This window comes from Carettochelys insculpta, chromosome 26 (genome assembly GCF_033958435.1).
Source record: "Carettochelys insculpta isolate YL-2023 chromosome 26, ASM3395843v1, whole genome shotgun sequence".
In the NCBI taxonomy this organism is placed as follows: Eukaryota; Metazoa; Chordata; order Testudines; family Carettochelyidae; genus Carettochelys; species Carettochelys insculpta.
In genome coordinates, this window is record NC_134162.1 from 12,392,420 (window position 1) to 12,416,098 (window position 23,679).

At 44.7% G+C, this 23,679-nt stretch overlaps 1 protein-coding gene across 1 annotated transcript in view; it reads left to right on the plus strand.

Annotated features, from left to right (window-relative positions):
• LOC142001740 (complement receptor type 1-like) overlaps positions 1-23,679 on the plus strand; it is a 122,459-nt gene that overhangs the window by 47,646 nt on the left and 51,134 nt on the right. The window contains exons 16-22 of the mRNA XM_074977262.1: positions 462-647; positions 3,415-3,508; positions 10,148-10,233; positions 11,103-11,297; positions 11,643-11,822; positions 20,909-21,005; positions 23,200-23,285. Coding sequence (XP_074833363.1) covers positions 462-647; positions 3,415-3,508; positions 10,148-10,233; positions 11,103-11,297; positions 11,643-11,822; positions 20,909-21,005; positions 23,200-23,285 — 924 coding nt within the window. The remainder of the gene's footprint in view (positions 1-461; positions 648-3,414; positions 3,509-10,147; positions 10,234-11,102; positions 11,298-11,642; positions 11,823-20,908; positions 21,006-23,199; positions 23,286-23,679) is intronic.

The window sequence follows — 23,679 nt, forward strand, 5'->3', positions numbered from 1 at the left end:
TCGGTTGCCGACCCCGTGCGGTGTAGAAGAAATATGAGTCCCCATCTCCAGCTGTGGTGCTTGTTTTTACCGCCCCCTGCGTCGTGTGCTACGGGGAGGTGATTCCTTCGTGCCTTCGCCATGTTTGCCGCTTTCACGTAATTCTGTGTGCTTGCGACAACCTCTGATTACAGCTGCGGGGAGGTGGAGTCCCGTCCTTTGCTCACTGTAGTCGCCTTACATTGCCGTGTGTATTTCAGGTGATGTAAACATGGTAAATTAGGTAAAACCTTAATGTACTGCCGTTTGGTATCAAGCTCATTCAGTAAACTAGGTTCAAGGCTCCAGTGAAAACAAGTACGTCCAAATTGTTCCTAATACAATAATTTATGGCTTTTCAAAAATGAGTATTTTGTTACAGCAGATTACTGCATAAATTTCAGGGTTAACTTTTTCTCCTTGTTGTCTGTCTCTGCTGCTAGGAGACTGTGGTCTTCCTCCAAGGTTCCCTTTTGCTGAGCTCTCTGAGGCAGAAACTGATTTCTCTCCTGTTGGGACCAAACTGAAATATTCTTGTCGCTCAGGATATTCTCCGAACAGTGGAAGGTCTCCTTATGTTACGTGTCTTGCAGATTCAAGGTGGTCATCGGACCCTGACTTTTGTATTGGTGAGTGTTGTTGCTTTTCCATTGTAGTTGCTGGGCAAAGCCCCTTGACACAGTTAGGCATCTATTTTATTGTGTAAGTGAGTCACAGTTTAACATGGGTATCCACAAACACTTTTTAAATATTTTTGGACAGTTCTTTGTTTATATTAGAAGTTCACTTTAAAAAAAAAAATGGCAGAATGCTTCCCTAACTTTGGAGTCTATTTTAACAGCAGCTAAAATACAAAATTGCGATAACTTCAGGCTTCTGTGCTGTATACTGTCAGGATTAATATAAGGGATAGGTTTACCATGTTTCTCTTGATTTTTTTTTTTTTTTTTTTTTCATTAATGTCAGGTGTTCCATACCTGGTTTACTAGAATGTGAACGTCTTGTTATCTAGTAGTAGATGTAAACTGAAGGCTAGTGCGGCTCTTGTGAACTAGAGATCCCCGTGTCCACACTGTTACTGTGACTGAGAGGCATTCAGTGCACACCAATTCAGTTACAGGAGTTTGTGTGGGTCAGCTTAGAATTGGAAGTATAAAATAAAGGATAAACTTTAGCTCTTTTTAGTTTCTGTAATGCTGTTAGTTCTTACCTTGTCATATCTTTTAACTTCATTAACGTGGTTGCTACAGAACATTGGAGAACTACAGGTTGCTGAAATTGAATTAATAGTCTCAGAGGGGTAACTGTTAGACTGCAGCTTCACTAATAAGCGGTTTTGTAGCACTTTAACAAATTTATTAGGTCATGAGCTTTTGTAGGTAGGACCCACTTCTACAGATGAGGAAGTGAGTCTTACTCATGGAAGCTCGTGACCTAATAAACTTGTTAGTCTTTAAAGTGCTACAGGATTGCTTGTTGTTAAGTCAATTATGTTAATATTTGCTGTTGATAGTATAGGTAGCATCAAAAATATTTTGATACGCTAATGCACTTTGGTATGGTGTCTGTCTGTCTTGGAAAGTTCTAGTTCTTCTATCATTAATAATGAAACACAGGAGTCAACCTTCCCTCTGAATTCACTGTGTTAAAAGCAAACCAAGTATTGAATATTTCTTGTTTTTCAAGTTTAGTCAAAGTACTAGCACATAATGAAACTTAAAAGAATGGTTTGCAATACATGTACAAAACGTATAAGAAATTCATGGAATATACTGAAAGCAGGGGCCCACTGCCCCCCCCCCCCCAAGTGGTGCACAGATAAACATTTACCAACAGCAGCTATCAGCATGTGCGCTCCATCAGCACATACAGTTAGCTTCCCCGCAGAAGTTTCTTGTTGCTACATTGACGGGGAACTGCCAATGGTAAGTGCTTCCCAGCCTGAGCCTGTATCTTGTACTACCCCTCACACTCCCCCTGCCCACACCTTAACACCCTGCTGCAGACCCAGTACCCGTCCCAGACCCCATGCCTTCACAGACTCTGCACATCCTCCTATGTGTCTGGCCCACATCACATCTGCCTACTGCGCCAAAACTCTGCACCACACCAGATATCCCTTCCTTTACTGTAGCAAAAAAACTGCTGGTGGGAGCTGACAGATTTTACTGGGGTCAGGGATAGAGTAGCACAATTTCTCAGCTCCCATTGGCTAGTTTCTGGTGAGTGGGCACTGAGAGATTTTGCTGTGGGTGGGGGCAGTGCCCAAAGCCTCCCCTCACAATGCAGAGTCATGTGGAACAGCCACCCATTTTGAGTGGTCTGAGGCAGGCCCAAGGGAAGCATGCCTGAGATGCTGCTTGCCATGAGCTGTGTGGTTAAGTGCTTCCTCCATGCATCGCACCCCAACTCCCTCCCAAACCATGCATCCCTCCCACATCCCACTCCTAAAGCAATAGACCCATCTGGACTCTGCACGCCAGTACCCTGCCTCAGGGCACAACCTCCTCCTTCACCCAACCTCCCTCCCAGACCCAACCCCCGGTCCCCTGCCCTGAGCTCACTTCTGCACCCAACCTCAATTCCAGAACCCATGCCCCCCCTCCATTGAAATGTGTAGCCCTTGACCACTGGCCAGAATCTTGGAGTGCTCCCTCCCCCACCAAAAATCATTGGTCACCCCTACTCTAGGTTGTGGGTATGGGTACATTCTTTTATGCTAGAATTATTTTTGTTCTTATGAACTTTAAGAAGCATCTCCTTTATTGTCTGTAGCTTTCCCAGTTGTGATACTTAACTGATGACTTGAGCTTCTCATATCACTTTTTGCTTTTCATAACATCTAATTTATGTCACGTATCCTTTTATTCCATGTATTATGTGACTTTTGAGTTGTAATTGCTGCCTGTTGTGGTCAGTGAGTCTCCCCACATGAATTCAATATGAACATTTGAAATTACACTAGTTCTTCAAAGGGATCTAAATTTTCTTGCTTCAGGATGCAAGACAGCCACCCTCAGTGTGGGACGAAGAAGCATCATTCACCTCACCCCACTTAGAATCATAGAATACTAGGACTGGAAGGGACCTTGAGAGGCCATAGAGTCCAGCCCCCTGCCCCAGTGGCAGGACCAAGTACTGTCTTAACCATCCCTGATAGACATCTATCTAACTCTCATGGTTATATTACAGAATTATCCGTGATGAGGGTTGTAAGCTTTCCTCCATAGCCCTTGGTGCTGACCTCTGTATTCCAGGGCAGATGCAGGACTCGCACATCATTTGCTTTCATCTGCTGTCGTATTTTATTATGGTAGTGGATGCGAGTTAGCATATCCCTTTTTTCTTTTTTCATTAACACAATGAGTTAATGGTATTACATTTGTCCTCTTTTAGGAAGACCATGTAAAGTACTAGAACTAGCAAATGGCAGGGTTGGTTACACTGATATCCGGTTTGGTGCAACGGCCAACTTCTCCTGCGATGAAGGGTGAGTACCAAATTGCTGCTTGTGACTAATTAATAGAGTTTAGAAGAGAGTAAAGCAGCTGATGTCTGGCAGAATGGTTCTAGAAAGTTTGTTTAAACTTCAAGAATATATAAGTGAGTGCACATCTTCAGCAATAGGGTAAGCCCTTGTTAACAATTAAATGTGCCAGTATTTTTTCCCCTAAAGGAGGTGAAAGAAAAAAGCCAGCCAGCCACCGTTGTTCAGTTGCTCAGGTTCTTTTGCAATCCCAACCTTGAGCCTTCAGGAGATGATCCAGTTGGATCATGAGTCATGAGAAAGAGGGTCCCTCGTCAGGTGTAATGTGGCACTCAGTGAGTTTTGCCATCTCTCCCTTTGTGGAGGGGTTTCTGTCTGAATGCAGAGAGCTAATGGCAGAACGTTGCCCCTAAAATGCAGGACAAGGTAGCAGCAGATCTCCTCCTGCTTCACAAAGCAAATAGTTGTCTCTTCCGTATTGATGTCAGAATAACCCAGGATAATACCAAGTGCAGCTGTTGTTTTTTATCCATAGGGGTTCTGTTGCCAGGCCTTGGGGTATCAAAAATAGCTTCTGGCTTCATGACACTCGGCTGGTGTTCTTTTGGATATTGAGGTCTCGGAGTTTAAGGCTGGAAGTGGCCACCATATCATCCAGTTTGGCCTAGGGATGTAACAGAGTATCCAGTTAATGGACTAACCAATAAGCATCTGCTTAGTTTAAATATGCTTTCTTATAGTTACTTCTGCTGGTTACTTGCACTCCCTCCTCCCTGAGTAAGTAGGGAGGGGCTGGCTTAGCCTCAGTCCCAGTTTGTTGGAATCCAACAGGTTCCCTTGCTGTTCTACATTTAAAAGGCAAAACTGGCTCGCAGGCTGGGTCAGCTTCTGTTCCCATCTTTGGGAGCAGGCTCTTCTGCCCTCTGTAACAGGCGAAAGCCTGATGCCCACGGCTTTGGAACTGTGCCGGCTTATGGGGTTTCAGAGTTTAAAGAGCAGTTCTCAGATCTTGGTTAATAAGGATGCATGAATTTCATATATGGCACAGAGAGATGCAAAGTGGGTGTCAGCGCAGAGCAACCATTTTATCTCCCATTCCTGGTGTTGGTTGCTTGCCTTTTTTTAAATAAAGGATGAGCTGCTTGGTCAGCATTTGTTTTTCTGCTCACTGTTCCCTGTCTTCACAGGAGATTGAAGGGATAGAATTTGCAGAAGTGAATGTAACTGAATGCTTAGTGTGTTTGATAGTGAAGACCAAGTGTCAGCTTTGCCAATATGTTTGCAGCTTTGTGTGCTGGGTTTAGCTGGTTACTGAGGTAGTTGGATGAAGAAGTGCAGTGCTTCTGAGTGTCCAGCACTGACAGAATTGGTAAAAGCAGGAGTAACAAGAGCTGCTTAAGCTGAGCCAGCATCACACACCCGGACATTCAGAGGGGAGATTTTTAGTTCAAATTAGGACTGTGGATTGATTAACCCACTGAATCGTGCAATTAAACAAGGATACAATACCATTGATTTATGTATTTTAGATGTTTTCTAGCTTTCCTAATATTTTCACTTGTTACTATGCAGTATGCAAAAGTTATGGTGATCACTTTATATTTTCATTACAAATATTTGTGGTGATAAAAGGTTTTTCCATTTCCTCATTACACGTACCCCAATATCTTTTATCGTGAGAGTTAAACGTACAAATGTTGAACATTTATTTAAAAAAAACCCTGCATTTTAAAATAGAACAGTGTAAAACTTTAGAACCTGATAGTGCATTCAATCCTACTTCTTGTCCACTCAGAAGTACAAGTTTATTTATATTTGTTTACCTGAAAGTGAAGCCAGTTGTTTTGTATGGTATGGTTGTAGTCAGCATTACAAAATATTAAAAACCGGATGCACTAAAAATTTGTATGTCTTACCCAGGGTGTACTGATTTAAATCAAGAGAATTTAAATCCATTGATTTAAATTAGTTTAAATGACCAAAAAGAATAATTGATTTAAACTATGTTACCAACAAACCTAAGACTGACTGTGCTTAGAATACACTTAGTTTTGGAGTAATCCCTCCTATTGAACTCACTGTCATTTCTGTATTTTGAGAATTGAAGTATAGAATAAGGTTCGCTTGGAAACTTGTTATGCTGAAGTAAAATAGACCGAGAGCATACCGTTATTGTATATGTCCAGGGTGTTAGGAAATAAGGGGCGTGTATTATGTAATATGAAACAAGAATGTGGCACGCCGTGGCAGCAGCCAATTCCAGATTTCTCTTATGGCAGCTTTCTGTTTTGTATGCTTGAGTGATAGATTCTAAACCTAGTTAACTAATAAAACAAGCCATAAAATTTAACAAAGTTAAATTATTTTTTCTAATGACATCCAACACAGCAAACAGCTTGGGAATTTAGTTGTCAAATCACACTTACACCGAAAGGCACTGAGAAGGTATTGAAAAAGATGCATTGCAAAGTGACTTAAGTTACTAACCAGTTGGTCCAGTCAGCCATATCCACATCATTTTCTCCCAATAAGGAATTTTCCTTGTGATTTTCCCCCCCCGCCCCCAATACTTGAAACTTGGTCCTGGATCATCTTTCTTCACTACCTACACTTGACATGTTTTTCTTTTTTTTACCTGTGGAACAAATTTCTTTAAAGTATTCCCAGACAGTGTCTTTCTTATGCCCAAAATCCATGGCAGTCTTTCTCTTTCTAGTTCCCTCCACTGTTCCTTTCTGTGCTGCCTCTGTTTTTCCCTATATATTGTCTGTCTGAAAACAATGTCTTAACAAACTCCTCTGCCATGCTTGGCCAAGGTCTACCACCGTATAAGCACAGGAAAAAAAATGTCCTGTGTAGCTTGTGTCTGTCTTAGCACATGTTACTTTTTAGTTTGTTTGAGAAGCAGCAATGGAAAGCCCAGAATTTTGAAGAAGGGGAGAGCTACTAGGTAGGCTGAACTGAGTAGAGCCATTGATTAATTTTTTTTCTGAGACTAAATGTAGATGTAACACTTTTATGATTGGATTTAACTACCGTATTTAAAAATAAGTTGAGTATTTTAATTGTTTAAAAATTAAGTGGAAAATTTGATTACATCTAGAATGAGTTTTTCTCCCCGGTCTCAACCACTACAGCAGAACAGAGGTCCATATAGCTAATGAGGTCTGCTTGATAATGATCAAAAGCAGTGCAGAACATGACATGTTGATTTTCAGTTTCTGAGCCAAATGCCACCAACAGAGGGCTGATTTTGTTTTTGGTTGTTCAAGTTGTGTGGTTTCTGAATTAGTATTGCTTGTTGAAGACTTCAGAAAGCATGTTCCTTGCCTTGTCCCTTTGATTTTGGTAGTCAGTTCTTATCTTTAAATCTTGGGTCAAGTGCTGTAGGTATCTTAAGAAATCTCATATTGATGCCATTTTGCCTTTTGTCAAATCTGCAGTGAAGATATTTTTAAAACCAATGTGTGCTGGGTCATCATCTGAGATTGGTATAACATGAAATATATGGTGGAATGCAGGTAAATGCAGAGCAGGAGACACACAATTCTCCTTCAAGAAATTTTAAGGAGATTAAATAATGCACTGGTGTGTCTGTGTTTTCCGAAGCCTTAGCGTCATGGAAGCATATCTTGTGGAATGGCAGCGGAAGCACAAAGGCTGTATGAATGATAGGCTTATCTGACATGTAAATGCCTTGTGCTGGCTGCTATAGAAATATGATGGGAACACCTGTTCTCACTTTGAGGCTTGGTTATTCACCCTTTGCACAAGATGATGTCTGTTACTTATTTACACACTGGTTTCTCTTAGCGATGGGCTGAACATTAAAAGGAACTGAGTGGACTTTGAGGCTATAAAGTTGTATATTGATTTTTTTTTAGTGTATTTATGTAATAATCTACATTTGTAAGTTGTAGTTTCACTGTAGACACATCACACTACAGGACTTAGGTGAGGTAAATAGAAAAATACCTTGTCTGGTATATAATTTTTACTGTTCAGATATTTGCAAATATTTAAACTCTATTAAATGTATTTTGTGTTGTAATTGAAAGTGTGGTAACAATCCAGTTGTTCTTTTGAGTAGTGCAATTGAAACGCATGAATTGCCATGAATTTTTTGTTAGTAGTGTCGGTTACCTGCAATTAATCAACAGCCATCGCACTTAGACAGAGGAAAGCATAGTAATTTTTAAGGTGGAGAATGCCTGCTGCTCAAACGCTTCCAGCTGTATGTTAGAAACGTAGGATGAGGATCAGCAAGTTCAATCCCCTTTTTCCATGAGAGAGCACTGAGCAGTGTTGTGTAAAATAACTAGTTTTTTTGGTCATTTGAAGAGTTCTGTTGCAAAAGTGGCAGGGCCTTCGGTCACATCAGAGTGCTCCAATCTCTAATTTTGAAGAGGGGTAATTTTGTTCTCCTTTTCACGGGATTATTAAATATTTCTAAACATATGATAAGCAGAGCTCATAAAGGTGGGCTCTCTTCTTTGTTTGTAACTCTGTTGCCTTTAACTATACAAGTCTTGGTCATCTTTGGCCACACTGCAGTGATTCACCTGTTGCATCATATGGCTGTAAATGAAGATGCTCCTCTAGGAAAGGGAGATGCTTTCTAGTCAGTACAGCTAGTGCATCTCTCCAAGAGGCACCAGGTCTGTTGGCAGGAGAACTTCTCCTGCCAGCATAGCTTTGTCTACATCAGGGGACTGCTTGAGGGGTGCGGGGGAGGGCAGGAGTTAGTCAAGTACAACGGTCACTAAGGGAGATGGATTTTTCACACCTTTGTACAGTGACTTTATACTGATCTAGTACCAGAGGTGTAGCTCTGTTGCTCTGTGTCCGCAAAAACAAGGAGAAGTCCTGTGGTATCTTTTATGCTCTAAAATATCTGTTAGTCAATAAGCTTGCCATGGGCAAATACCCACTTCATCAGACATGGATCTGGCCAAGTGGGTGTTTTCCCATGGTAGCTTATTCTTTAAAATATCTGTTAATCTATAAGATACTGAACTAGGTGTGTAGGGTAGACCTGACCTTAGTATTCCTTTGTCTTGTGGTGTTTGACAGTTCTCAAACTGTGCCTTACAGGTGAGTTGAAAGGCTTGGGGTACACCTCCCAACCCTTGGTGGTGAGCCCATAATGGAGTTTCAGTTCTGCGGTACCCCCTCCCCTCATGCGGTTCGTGCCCAGCATCAGATATCTGCTGCAGGGGATAGTTGGGGCAGGCTTGTGCCCTGCAGGCTGGCTCCAGCTTACAGGGTAAAGAAGATGCTGTTTCCCCCAACCAATGGTTTCCATTGCACCAATGAAAATGACTTGTGGGAAGGTTTCCCAGCTGCTCCCATAGGCCATATTTCAGGACCAATGGGGGGACCACAGGTCAGGTAAACAGCCCCCCAGTCCCCTCTGTACTTCCATTTTCCTCACATACCACCCTGCTGCCCAGCTCTCCCAGAACCAGTTTTCTCCTGGATTCCCTAATCCCCTAGTTCCTGGACCTCCAGTCCCACCTTTACCTGCCCACCTAGCCAGATACTCTACCCACAACCTGCTTTTGCACACTCCTGTTCCTGCACTCTCCCTCCTGGCCAGACATCCCATCTCCAGCTCACTCCTGCACCCTCCCATATTTCCAAACACGCTGCCCTTGACCCGCTCCAGCATCCTCCCTCCCTGGCCGGATGTCCACTCCCAGCCTAATTTTTCCATAGATCGTGACTGACTCCTGGCCCAAAAAGGGTTCCCTACCGCTGCCATAAGTAAAGACAACATGGAAACTTTCTTTGACCATAAATTAATATTTAGTTTTATTTGAAACCAAGTTTGGTAAACTAACATGATGTTAAAGCGCTTAATTTGTTTAATTTTGATTTTGGTTATTAATATTTATTTTCTTACCACATATGTATGCTCCTGTATGGCATATCTCCAGTAGCCTAATACGAATTATTTAGTATATAAGGTAGTTAGAGGTAAATTAAGGCATTTTATCATCATGGGTGGTCGGCTGGTGGTCCACAGACAGCTTTGTGTTGAGTGTGGTGGTCCATGGACCAAAAACATTGAGACTCACTGCCTATGTCTACACTTGCCCCCTTCTTCAAAAGGGGCATGCTAATCAGGGTGATGCGAGATTACTAATGAAGTGCTGTAATGAATATGCACCACTTTATTAGGCAAATTCTCCCCCACAGCAACTTAGAAGTGACAAACTTCAAAGTGCCGTCATGAGGTGTAGCCGCGGGTGCTTTGAAGTGCCTGCAGTACTTCCAAATGTCTTCATTCATCAAAAATTTGGGGAGTAAAGCCACATTGAAGTAGTGCTGGCACTTGGACGTTCCAGCAGCTACGCTGCATGCCGGCACTTTGAAGTTTGATAGTTTGAAGCTGTTGCTGGGGAGAATGTGCCTAATGAAGTGCTGCATGTTCATTGCAGCACTTCATTAGTAATCTCCCATTGCCCTGATGACGATGTCTCCTTCAAAGAAGGGGGCAGGTGCAGACGTAGGCACTGTGTTAATGTATCTGTTATTCAGTGGTTACCACCTACTAGCAGAAAGAACGAGGTTCCATCTTTCTGCTGTTGACTAGTTCTTTGCTTGTGTAAGTAACAGACTTGAGCCTGTTTTCTTTAGGTACAGATTACATGGGTCAGCTTCGGCCAAATGTGTACTTGTGGGAAAAGAAGTCGATTGGGATGCGAGCGTTCCATTTTGTGAAGGTAAACTAATTTATTTTAAGAATTCACCTCTGGAGATGGCGCCGCAGAGCTGGCGCTACAGTGGAGTCAGTCTATTCTTTCTTTGGCATTCAGTCCAAATTAGAGTAAAATTTGAGTATGGTGGGAGAGAGGAACAAACTCATTCTGCAATTCCCTCTGATGTTTGGATGACTCCTACAGAAGAGATGTTTTTAAAGAGACCCTTTGTAGTGTTAACCTGGCGTTGTTCAACATGCATTATCCAACAGGCCTTGGGATGCCTCTTGGCTCCTGTGCCTGTGTAATCCCTGCTGTTCACTAAGCAAAAGTCACGATCACGACCTCTTAGGAGGCTTGACTCTTCCCAGATCTGACAGTCCAATTACAACGTGAGCCTCGTTTGGCATGAATCACGATTAATTTGCCTGTATGTTAATTTGATCTCTTGGATGCTTTCAGTGCATCAGTCGTGCTGCTGATGTGCAGACCAGAATCTGGTGCTGCCTCAAAAGAGATTCTTAGTTTTCCTCTGGTGGAACAAAAATGCCCCACAAGATGCCGTGCAAGAGGCTCTTGTTCCCTGAGGGTGAACTTGGTGGCAAGCCTGCTCTGTTCAGGTTATCCTTCGGGGCTGGTGGTGTATGAAACATCCTCCTAAAGCAATGGCTGGACTGGGCTGGGTCAAGTCTAAAAGCAGACAACCTCCATGATCTGGAAGAAGTTCTGTTTTGTGTTGTTAAAACACAATGTTAAGTGTTCTTCCAAATGGCTAAATTGCCTTTTTGGGGAAGCACGTGTGGGGGAGGAACTGAGACAAGTTTCTAGGTGCAAACTCTTCAGTTCATATTCAGTGCAGACTTAAATTTTCATATTGACGTTCTTTGCTTCAGCAATACCTTGTGATCAACCTCCTGATATTGCCCATGGATCACATAATCGTCTGGGTGAAGAAGAGTTTGTTGTTTCTTCAGGAGTTACTTACAGCTGTGATCAAGGCTTCTCCCTCATTGGAGAGGCTTCAATTCATTGTACAACAATAGATGAAGTCAATGGAGTGTGGAGTGGACCAGCACCTGAATGCAAAGGTGGTTATCACTAGTTTTTTATCCCCTTTTTATTCTACTATCTTCTCCCAGGAAAAAATGTATTTTGATTGCTAAGCAACCCAGAAACCTGAGGAAATACATGTAGCACTTTAATAGGCCTAAATGTCTATCATGAAAACTAGTTATTGTTGGAAACTTAATTTCTGAAGAATAACTGACCCTTCATACACGCGTCATTCTTGGAAACGATTTTGCCTCTAATATGCACAGTATTTTTGTCTCCCTTCAGCGTTTCAAGACAATAGTTAATTGTTGTATTGCAAACAGTTGCTTTTTTTGGTGGAGATTAAAAAAAGTTCTTACGCTGGTACATTTAATTTTCAGTGGTCAAGTGTCAAGAGCCGGAAGTCGCAAATGGTAAAATGCGATCTGGATTTGGATCTCACTATTCTTATGGACATGCAGTGACATTTGAATGTGATTCCGGGTACGCCCTGAGTGGCAGCAGCTCAGTTAAATGCGAAGCTAATAATTCATGGGTTCCGTCTTTACCCACCTGTTCAAGTAAGTATAAGCAGTTGTGTGGAATGTATACGTGCTAATGTGTAGGAAGGTCACTGCTTTTGAGTAGCCACATTAGAACGATGTGAAGTTGCACTATGTCTGTGTCCCTTTTTTTGTCATAGGCATAACACACACTACGCCTATACCTTCTCTGGGAGGAAAAAAATTACCTCAGGGACATTGAAGGAGCTTTTGGCTACTTAAAACTGAGAGATTTTTAGCGTGTAGTTTCTACACGACTGAAAAGTAAAGTGTGAAGTTCACACAGTATATTTCATATCCAAGTTCTTGAGTTTAGCCAGTCAAAATTGATCATATAAACTCTGTTTTCTTCCTCAAGTTGTAGAGCTATGTATATTTCTTTATCCACTCGGTGACAGGATCCCTGTGGTGCAGCCTAGGACTGTGGGACTGCTGTGCCCCCTCATTTTTGCTGGTTAGGCTCTTTCTCTCAATGCTTTGCTAGTGACTAGCAGCAAACGGCATCAGGAGCCCTGATCACTCAGCACTTGAAGTCCCACGCCCACCTAGATTGCTTGAATGCTTTCAGTGGCTCTCACGAATCCCACAGGGGGAGGCACCATGTAAATCCTCTCAGCTCCCAGCACTGTACTTCAGGAATATACCCTCTTGCACTGCTTAGGATAAGCAATGAAGATTTATTAATTATACAGCCACTTCATCAATGGAGAGCCTACACCCACCAGATTTTGGAAAATATGAGCAGATTGACCAGGTACTTCAGGCAAACTCGCTGGTACAGATGAACAGTCAAACGTTATTTAGACTATAAAAGCGAGTTTTAAGTGACTGTAAGTGATAGGAAATGAAGTATAAGCATGCATTCGAAACTCTCCAGACTGACAAGTAGTGTTTCTCATCTTCACTGGATGTTGTAGTCCCTAATACACAGTCTTAAAACCACATCAGAAGGGTAGCCAAGTTAGTCTGTATCTTCAAAAACGACAAGATGTACTGTGGCACATTATAGACTAATAGATGTTTTGGAGCATAAACTTTCATGGGCAAAGACCCGCTTTGTCAGATGCAAACCAGGCCAGCCTCCTCTGTTGTATTCTTCTTTTTTCTCGGTGGCCCCCTTGTGGGCCAGATCGGCAGCAGGCAGGAGAAAAGACCAAGCATGGGCGACCCCTCTTGTGTTTTTTTTGCACCCTCAGTGTCTCATGCGTGCAGAATGCAAGTATAGTCATGTCTAGTGGGCACTGCTGAGTCCCCAGGTCAGCCTGAGCAATTCTGCTGATGTGGTCTGATTAAATTGTTCCTCTGTTGCTGGAGAATTGCTGTGGATTGTTGTTTGGACACCTGCCTGTAGTTTGGTTATTTTCCTCGTTATCCTGGGGTGCTAATGTCCAGCCGATTCCCCAACTTACTGCATGCTTTAGTAACAACCCTACAACACAGTCTCATAACTTGGTATGTAGTAAAGAAGTACATCAGGACTGGCCATCTACAGCTCTTCATCCACAAATGGCTCTGAGTGAAGAAATGCAACTTGTGCTCCAAGCCACACGCCAGGAGTACTCAACACCAGTCTGTGCATGTGCCCCTCACTTGGAGGGAGAAGCATGTGTTGGCTCCAGTGAGTCATTGGGTTTGGGGGGACCAGGAGGTGCCTGGCTCTGGGGATGGGTTAGAGTCAAAGCAGGGGGACCCTGGGAGTGCCTCGCTCTGGAGGAAGGGAGAGGATTTGGGTTAGAGCAGAGGGCTAGGGGTGCTTGGCTCTGGGGGAGTGGATCAGGTTTGTGTTAAAATGGGGGGTTGTGGGGACCTGGCTCTCGGGGAGGGGAGTGAGAATGAGTTAGAGCGGAGGTATTGGGGGGTGGGGGGGGCGAGAGGACACTGAGCCACCTATTACATATTTCTTCTTCGAGTGATTGCTCATGTCCATTCCAATTTGGGTGTGCACCGTGCGCATGCCTAGCTGCTGGAAGGTTTTTGCCCTTGCTGGTAGCCTTAGGGTGGGTGTGGCGCCCCCTGGAGTGACGACCATATGTCCACCCATATATGCACCCCGTACTGCCTCCGCGCCCCCCCCCCCCCCCCCCCACCCGCTCAGTTCCTTCTCGCTATGCTGTTGGTTGCTGGAGCTAGTTCGCTGATAGCTTTTATTGTTTTAATTTGTTGTAAATAGTTTAGATTGTTATCTTTGTCGGAGAGTAGTGCCTTTAGCACTTAGTTAGCTGAGGTGGGTCTTTAACCTCCTCCACGCCAGGTGATGCCTGGCTCTCCAGGTTTTAAAAACTGTTCTAAATGTGGCAAACGTATGCCCAAAAGTGACCCTCATAAAGCTTGTCTGGGCTGCCTCGGTAAGACTCATCTCTGAGAGCGCTGCTCTATCTGCAAGTCCTTCAAACCCAGGACTCTAAAAGATAGAGCTCAAAGACTGCAAGTTCTCCTGATGGAGTCAGCCTTGTACGCAGAGGGTTCCTCAACGGGGACGCAGAGCGCCGCATCTTTGGTGCAGAGTGCTCCGGTGCCATCGGAGGGCTTCTGGGGCCGAGAGCTGGACCCAGTGCCATAAGAGCCAGTCCCCGGTGCCTCGTAAGAAGAGGAGATGGAACCGGGGCCGTTTCCAAGAAGGAAGAGGGCAAAGACAGGCATGAAGAGAGTCTGCCAAATTGCCCTGTGAGTGAGGTCACGAAGTGCAGGCGTCAACTCCAACGCGAGGCAGGAGCCTGCGCTCTCCCAGGCTGCTGTCAATGCCGGAGGCCTTTAGTGCTGCACAAGGCCGCCTGCAATTTATGGTGCCGCTACAAATGCTGCACTGGGAGCCTTCATCACCCTTGCTCCAGACACCAGGTCAGGCTCCAGGGGACCCTGGCACGGTTCCCAATGCCAGTGGGATGCCAACAAACAATTGGCACTGTGCGAACAGGACAGAGCCCACAGGTGCCAGTGAGAGGTACGGGACTCTCAGCACCACCAGGGTCATTGGCGTCCAGGTCTGCGTCGGAATCGGACTCCCTTTACTCCAGTGAGAGGAGTGAGAGTACAATATTATCCTGATGGAGCAGGCACCAGCGCCACTCCTGATACTCCCTGGAAGGAGAGTGGCAAGGCCCCATCAGGGGGCACCGCAATGGCCCCTCTGGACCCTGTGGGTGATCCATGAGGAGCAAGGGCGAGATGCAGGACTCCTGTTTAGGGCGCCGGGCACTCCCCAGGTGCTGAGATCAGTGCCGACAGCATCTCTGGGAGCCCCGCCGAAGGAGCAGGCGAAGTCGTCGGCACAGATGGCAGCACTGGCACTGTCGTCGGCCTCGACATCGGCACTGGGACAGAAGCGACCCAAACGTGGGTGCCGCCCATACAGGCACCAGGAACTGTGGTGCAGTGGGCACCAGCGCCAACTGAACTGGTGCCGTCCCAGGTGCAGAGTGGCCCTGGCTTCATAGCATCATACCAAGGACTGCTGGGGGTCCTCCACCCCAGGCACCGAGCATGGCACCACACATCGTGGTGCCGGGGACTCAAGTAGCACTGCCAGAATCCTCCGCACCAGCGGGTTTGGAAGGCATGTTGATCTCATCTTCATCCTCTCCGAATGAGGCATTAGCTGGAGCCTCTGCATCCCTAGTATTGGAGGATGGAGGCGCGTACCAGCAGCTGTTGAGGAGGGTCACCCAGAGCCTGGGGGTACAGGCTGAAGAGGTCAGGGATGAAGTAGACCCAGTCACAAACATCCTCTCAAACTCTGGACTGTCCAAGGTGGCACTGCCTATTATGAAGACAATAGCCAACACTGCTAAGACAGCGTGGCAAACCCCGGCCTCAGCCTTGCTCATGGCTAGGAAAAACGAACACCAGTATTTTGTCCCAGCACAGGGAAATGAACATCTGTTCACCCATCCTCCCCCTGACTCCCTTGTTGTGGATGTGGTGAACAATAGGGAGAGGGGGCGGGGTGGGGCGCGGTTCAAGGGCCCTCCCCGAAGAACAAAGATGCCAAAAGACTGGACCTGTATGGTAGAGAAGTTTACTCCACAGGTGGTCTATAGTTGAGAATTGCTAACCAGCAGGCCATGGTTAGCAGGTATGCGTACAATACGGCCAGCTCCGTGGACTGTTTTGCTGAACTGCTTCCACCAGACACCAAGACAGAATTTATGGCCCTGGTAGCGGAGCAGAGGCTCATATCCAGAGTAGCACTGCAGGCCGCCCTAGATGCAGCTGATGCAGCCACTAGGGTCATGGCCTCGGGTATTGCCATGAGGAGGGGAGCATGGCTTCAGGTCTCAGGACTCTCACAAGAGGTGCAGCAGTCCATTCAAGACCTCACTTTTGAAGGCCCCTGTCTATTTTCAGAGAAAACGGATAAGAGACTTCATGGCATGAAAGACTCTTGGTCCACGCTACGCTCACTGGGTCTATGTACACTGGCGATGCAGAGAAGACAGTTTAACCCTAGACCCCGGTTCAGGCAGTTCCCCCAGCAGCAACAGGATGGGAACAGGAGAAGGGGCCACCATAATAGGAGGCGTCAGGGTCGCCAAACACAGGACCAGGGCCAGGCTAAACCCCCCCCCCCCCCCCCCCCCCCCCCCCCCCCCCCCCCCCCACACACACACACACACACACACACACACACACACACACACACACACACACACACACACACACACACACACACACACACACACACACACACACACACACACCCCCCCTGGGGACCAGACACCAATTTTGATGGGGCAGTTGGGAGCGATCCACCGTCCACTCTCATAGTTCCAGCCCAGGGTTTATTTTCACTCTGCCTATCCCTATTCTACCATGCATGGTGCAGCGTAACTTCAGACCAGTGGGTCCTCCTCACAGTAGAAAAGGGACATGCTATCCAATTTTATTCTTACCCCCCTTCCCCGTCCCTCTTCAGGGACCCCTCTCACAAGAGAGTTCTCAGACAGGAGGTAGGAATCCCCCTCCAAAAGGGGGCTATAGAGGAAGTTCCCCAGGAATTCTGTTCCCTCTGTTTCATAATCCCAAAAGTGAAAGCGGGGCTGACGCCCGTCTTGGATCTGCAAAATCTGAACAAATTTGTAAAAAAGATAGTTTCATATGATATCCCTGGGAATAATTATCCCAATCCTGGAACGAAGGGACTGGTTTTCCACTCTCGACTTACAGGATGCATATTTCCATATAGCAATTTATCTGCCTCACAGGAGGTTCCTCATATTTGTGCTAGGGAAGGACCATTATCAATTCAGTCCCCCCATTCGGACTCTTCTCACCCCCGAGAGTCTTAACCAAGTGTATGTCAGTAGTGGCAGTCTTCCTACGCAGGCGGGGGGTGCATCTGTTCCCTTACCTAGACGACTGGCTAATCAGGGGTCGGTCACAAGGACAGGTGTTGAAACATTTAGTCTGAACCGGTGTATTAACATGCAGAAGTTGCTTGGTTTTAAACACTGCTGCTTAGGCAGGATAGTAATACTAATTTGTTACCTGTATTCTCGGGAGAGGGTCACGTTAGGTAAAAGTGGCAGCTATGCAGTTCTTTGAAAAACAGGACCCAAAAATGGACATGAGGCTGCTGGGTTTCCTGAAGAGTCCTTTGAAACCTACCTCGGTTCAGAGTTGTCTGGTATTTTTATCTGAGACATGCAACCCAGAGAGTTGTTGAATTCAGTACTAGCCACTGTAGTGTTGATACCAATGCAGTTACTGTTTTGGGCTGGGAATCACCTCCACTTTGGCACTGCTGTGTATTGAGATTCAGTCAGTGCTGTTGATACTGAAGGCAAGTCCTGCAATTATATAGAAAAGGAGGAATCTCCTGTGCAATTTGCTGTCATAATCTCTGTTCTTCCAGTCTGCCATACCAGTTGCTACCCTGGTTCTATGCACAGAGCTTTCTGGGCACTTGTCTTGATACCATCTTTGGTGCAGTTGGCCTTTGCAGTACTTGCCTCAGTATAATCAATATAGAAACCACTATTGCTCTGCAAGCTTCCAGTTCCTCCATGGGTACTGGGGTCCAGGCACTTCTCTCATTCTGTGTTCAGTTGCTGCTCCTGCTACTGCATCAACGTGGGCAAGTGATTATGCCTTCTCACCATCTAAATCACAGCATATTTCGTGGCTTGCTTTTAATGTATAGGAGAACTTGAGCCTCTCCTACTCCTTCAAGAACATTTTTAGAACTAGTCGCATCAAAAGAGTGGGTTGTAAGCACCATGGGATTGTTCATGGTCTTCGGTTCCCCATGCAGCCCCATTCACTAGTCCTTTTTCCATGGACTACTTTCATAAGTGTCCTCATGCAAGAGAGAGGCAAAGAAGACAATGGGAGCAATGGAAGAAGTAACTCCATGCTTTCAGAGTAAGCAATTTTATTTCTTGGTATTTCCTTATACCTATATTTAAAGGGGGCCTGAGGCGCTTGTCTTAGACCTGAGAAAGTTGAACAACTTCATAAAGAGAACCAAGTTTCTTGCTGTTTCTCTCTTCTAGCATGCTTCCCCTAGATCCTGATTGATAGGTTCTTTTTGACTTACAGTCTGTTCCATTTGGCTAGCCAGGCAGGTCATAGCAAATTCATCATGTTTAGGATAGGAGGCAAATTCACATATTTTCCACAGTCTTCCCTTTTGACTTGTCATCAGCTCTCAGGATATTTACAATGTGCATGGGCAGAGGATTGGCTTCACTCAGGAGAATCAGTGATTGGTCCTTGCTGTATCTGGACACCTGGTTGAGTAGAGGCAATTTCAGGCAATTTGAGAGATCCGGTTGCTATTTGACATTTCAGGCCTCTTGCTGACACAGTGAATCTATCCTTTCTACAGTGCAAAGAATAGCATTCATGGGGGCACTTTTCTCAGGGATGTTGGCATTAGCCTGTCTCCCCCAGACCAGATTTCAAGCACTTCTAGATCTCCATATTATGATATACGCTTATCATCATGTCAGTCTAAGACTTTGTCTACGATTGTTGGGACATATGAACTCCTGCACTTAAATCATCCTTGCATGTGCCTCACGTGAAGTGTGTCAACAAATAAAACATGCCCTGTGCATGCTGATAAACATATTTGTCAGGTTTCTAAGAAGTAGAGGGTGACCCTTTCAGGTGTCTACAAAGAAGTGATTTTCTTGCTTCCACTTAACCACCATGAGGCTGTTAACTACATCATTCTGTAGGCTTGGGAGCTCAGCTGGGGAATCTTCTGTCCTGAAGATTGTAATGGATTTAACAGTTGAGCCTGCATAGAAATGTACTGGAACGTGAGGCAGTGTCCAGAGCTTATCAGTGCTCCTAGCCTATATCCAAGGCAAGATGGTTCAAGGCCCATTGGACATCATTGCAGCAGCCTTGTACTTAAACAACCTGCTCTGCTGGGAAGCAGTCAGTCTTTGGAATTTGTCTAGAATGCATTATCATCTAACGCCTCCTGTCTTTTGGGAGTACAAAACTTTTCTAGCAGAATATCTTGTCAAATCATTGAGGATGGATGGCAAATAATCCCTGAAAAGTAAGCTATATCACTATTCCTGTCTGAGGCCCACCCGGGGAATTTGCCTTGTGCCGCAGAACAGAAAGTTCCATTGGTTCTATTCCAGAGTGCATTATGGTCTGGGATCTCTCCCAGGTGCACTTCTTTTCTAGGGACCATCCAATTTGCTCTATCTACTTCTCTAGCCTTGTAGAGCAACGAAGGGTCCTGTGGCACCTTATAGACTAACAGAAAAGTTTAGAGCATGAGCTTTCGTGAGTTAACTCACTTCTTCAGATGCTGGTCATTACTAGTGTAAATCTCTTGTCTTATTTTAGTAAAGTTCAGCGGCGTGGAAGTTTGTGTTGAAGGTTGGTTATTGATGAAAGACTCCAGATTAGAGAGCTCTTTTTTTGATGTTCTCCTGTTTGTTGTACAGGACGCTGATCAGGTGGTTCCTCAGTTTCTTTGAGAGTGTGTGGCATAATCTCTCACTGTAGTCTGTGCAGTATGTAGATTGCAAAGGATTTTTCACCTTCAGTCCATTCGGTATGATGTCCATTCGTTTGCATTTGGAGAGAAAGATGATGTCTGTCTGAATTTGTGCAAGCTTCCTCGTGAGATTGATAGATTTCCATTCCATACGGCTAAATGCAGTGCCTTGCATGTTGTCAAGTATCAGAGGGGTAGCCGTGTTAGTCTGGATCTGTAGAGCAACGAAGGGTCCTGTGGCACCTTATAGACTAACAGAAAAGTTTTGAGCATGAGCTTTCGTGAGTTAACTCACTTCTTCAGATGCTGGTCAGCATCTGAAGAAGTGAGTTAACTCACGAAAGCTCATGCTCAAAACTTTTCTGTTAGTCTATAAGGTGCCACAGGACCCTTCGTTGCTCTACAGATCCAGACTAACACGGCTACCCCTCTGATACTTCTCTAGCCTTGTGCATCTGAACTTTCTCAACTTCGACATGCTGTGGAGCAACAAGAAAAGCATCCACCAAATCCGTATCCCTTATGAAATTTTTCTCCCTGGTTGTGAAGATAGAAACATCTCTTCATTTGCTGTTTAGAATTGTGCATGTTTTGGGGTATGTATTCCACCTAATGGAATCAGAACTTGGAGTTCGTTCCATTGAAGTGTGATTGGCTGTAATTTCAAACCGCCCCCCCAGGCAGGGTGGCTTAACTTTTGTGTAAGCCAACAATCAGGCTTCTAAATGGTATCAGTCAGTTAGGGACCCAGCTCTGCCCTAAGCTTCGAATCTGGTGATGGTAATGTTCATATATACACACTGAGCCCTTAGCTGGCAGCTCATTTCTACATCTTTAAACTAGAGTAGCTGCCTTAGCAGTTACCCCATCAGCTCGGAGGGTTGGAGAGCTGCAGGCTATTTTTCACTTTTCATCTATGTTTTTAAATTAAACGTGTTTTCTCCGCAACCTCACCCCAAATTTTACACAAAAGTGAAAACTTCTCCATCTGACAGCTTATTTATCTTTATAATATCACAAGCTTCACAGTCATCGCTCTTTATCTGTGCCCATCCGGGAATGTTAAATATAAATGTAAGCTTGGAATGATTTGTTGCTTTGAAAAACGAGAAGCCTAACACTAGCCTTTCTCTACCAGGGAGATCATGTGGTCATCCAGGAAAGCTGCAGAATGGCAGCGTTACTGAAACAGATTACCTATTTGGGTCGATGGTCTACTTCACATGTGATGAAGGGTAAGTTTCTAACTGCTTGTGCATAGCTTGCAGCTGTGTAACATAAAAGGATACCTTCATATTTCCCCAACTCCTGTAAGCAGATGACTGTTTCATAATCAGCCAGCACTCTTCCTCCTTAGCAAAATGAATTTTACTTTGACAAGAAAGCAAAGCTGAATTGATGTAAGTCTCTCTGTTTGCCTTGTTCATGCTCTGTTGTGTATTTCACCAACTGTAGTTGCAGTTTGGGCAGCGGAAAGCTCTGTCTACAAGTGCTGGGTGGTCACAGCCATCTCTGAAGGAGAGTAGGAACCAAGTGAGCAGCGCAAACCTTCAAGTATATCTTGGTATTAAAATCTGCTGTGGCCTGGGAACAGTTCTTCTGAATGATTTGAAATGGCTGCCTTTCCCAAGGGCCATATAGAGAAGGGGCTTCATAGCTAACTTCCCATCTGTCTGCAAGGACAAGCCTAGCTCTGAGGGCCGTTTTGAGTTAGAGCTGTAAGGATATGGTAGAAGAAGGGCTGTTGCCTCCCATCTCCTTTGGAAAAAGTAGGGTGGTTCTTCAATGGCCTGAATAACCAAGGTCTGCCATGGCAGTACTGGCTGGGAGGTTTGTAGGGCTCTTTGTGCCTATTGGAAAAGGAAGAATCTCTTTTTTTTGCATCGTCTTATTTCACAGAAAATGGTCATTGCTTTGACCCAAATCCAGCTCTGCATTGGTTTACTCAGCAATATCTGTACATCTTGTTACGCCTAAACGAAGCACACAAGGTCTTTTGTAGGAGAAAAGATAGTATGCGTTTATTGAAAATACCTCAGTAACATATGCTTTTTAGGTACTTGCGCACACACACAGGCACCATACACATACATGCAGTTTTGCTCGACAATGTTGTAGTTACCAGTTTAGAATCTGGATCAATGTAGTGGCTAGCTTGAGCGATCACAGAGGGGGAGCAGGGCCTTGTCAGTCGCGATCTGATGCTCTCCTCAAGTTGATGGCAAGACAAACCCAAAGTTGCATGGCAAAGCACCCTACTTTCATCATCCTCTTTTTTGTTGAAGTCTATGGATTTGGCTGTGTCAATCTGTGACCAGTGTGTTGTTTCTTTGATGTCAGTCATTCCCAAAACATCTCCAAAAGGCTCATTTTGTAATTAATCATCTTTAGGGGTGCCTGCTCCATGCTTTAGAGTTGTTAATCTGCCAATCTGAACACTTCTTATACTGATGGTTTTTCTCTGATGCCGTTAAGTTTGTCTTTACCCATGCTTCGCCCCTCTTTTTTGGCCTTCTGTCTCTGAGGATAACCTTTTGCACCTTTATCTTGACACAGACATACCAGTTCTACACGTAAACACAATTTTTACAAGGACTTTGGAAGAAAAGCATTGTACCACAGTATCATATTGGGCAAAGCAAAAGGCATTATAAATCAAACAATTGAGACTTCAGCCTTCAACATTCCTCTAATTTTATTAACATAGACACAATACCAAAACTTTATCCCTTTACTTACTAAACTTGAAGCCAAAGAGGCGTATATTAAAGAACTTAATTGTGAAATGTTAAACTGTTAACATGTTACCTTACCTTGCTACATTATTAAACCTAAAATAGGAATATAAAAGAATAAAAACTTAAAACTTCAGCAATATGGCCGCTCTGTGGTGTGGTGACTAACAGCAACTGCATGGGTTAGGACTGTCCTGATTATCTTTAGCTAGCCAGATCCCCCCACCCCCAGCTGAGTCTGTCTGCCTCCCTCCCATTTAAAACTGTCTGCTTAATGGCAAAATTGTAAAACCAGTACGGAGCCGCCAACCCCCACACTCTATCTTCCCACCACCCTGCCCGAAAATACAGTTGTCACTAGTTTGCCTGTGGCTTGTGATCCCCTGGGGGAGAATGACCCTGCTAATGTGGTGAGGAGGAGTAGAGGGCACAAAAATATAGATGCCCTGGTTCCAAAAAATACCAACTCCATTGGGCCTGTGTAGGATTCCAGGTTTTAATTATAGTGGGGCTGGGGAGTTCTGAGTTGGCGAAGGAGTCTGTTCTCCTATGATCATATCTCAAAAGTCACTGACCTTGATAACCACTAGCTGTGACTGGAGAGAAATAATAGACAGTTAATTGAGCTTTTCAGGAAGGCTTATACACCAAAGGGACGTGTAACAAACTGATAACCTGCTCTGCCTGACTCCAGATACCAGTTGATCGGGCCTCGTTACAGACGATGTGAGATTTCTGGCACACATGTTGCATGGAGTGGTGACATGCCCTTCTGTGAACGTAAGTAAATTAGTGTCTGTTCAGGTGCTTACGTGGGCACTTCTGCCTCTTCTCTGCTTGCCTAAGAAATGTTAGTAAACAAGTAGGGAAGCAGTGTGATCACTGCTGAAGAACTGAGACACAGATGAGGTGATCTAAGGAGTTGGTTAGGAAAGCCAAAATATAATCTGAATCTCCAAGTCCTGTGTGGGTACCTTAACCACAAGAGCATCTGAGAAGAGTGTTTTGTCATGTTCTTGACCATGACAGTTTGCACTTTGACAACTGACTAATCGTGGAAGACGCGGGGTTGTTGTGGCAGCAGATTTCCACCAAGATGGTTTTTGGCCAAAATGCAGTTTTTAGAAAAGTGAAAAGTATGCCTGATAGGTATGTGTATTAATCCAAAAGCACA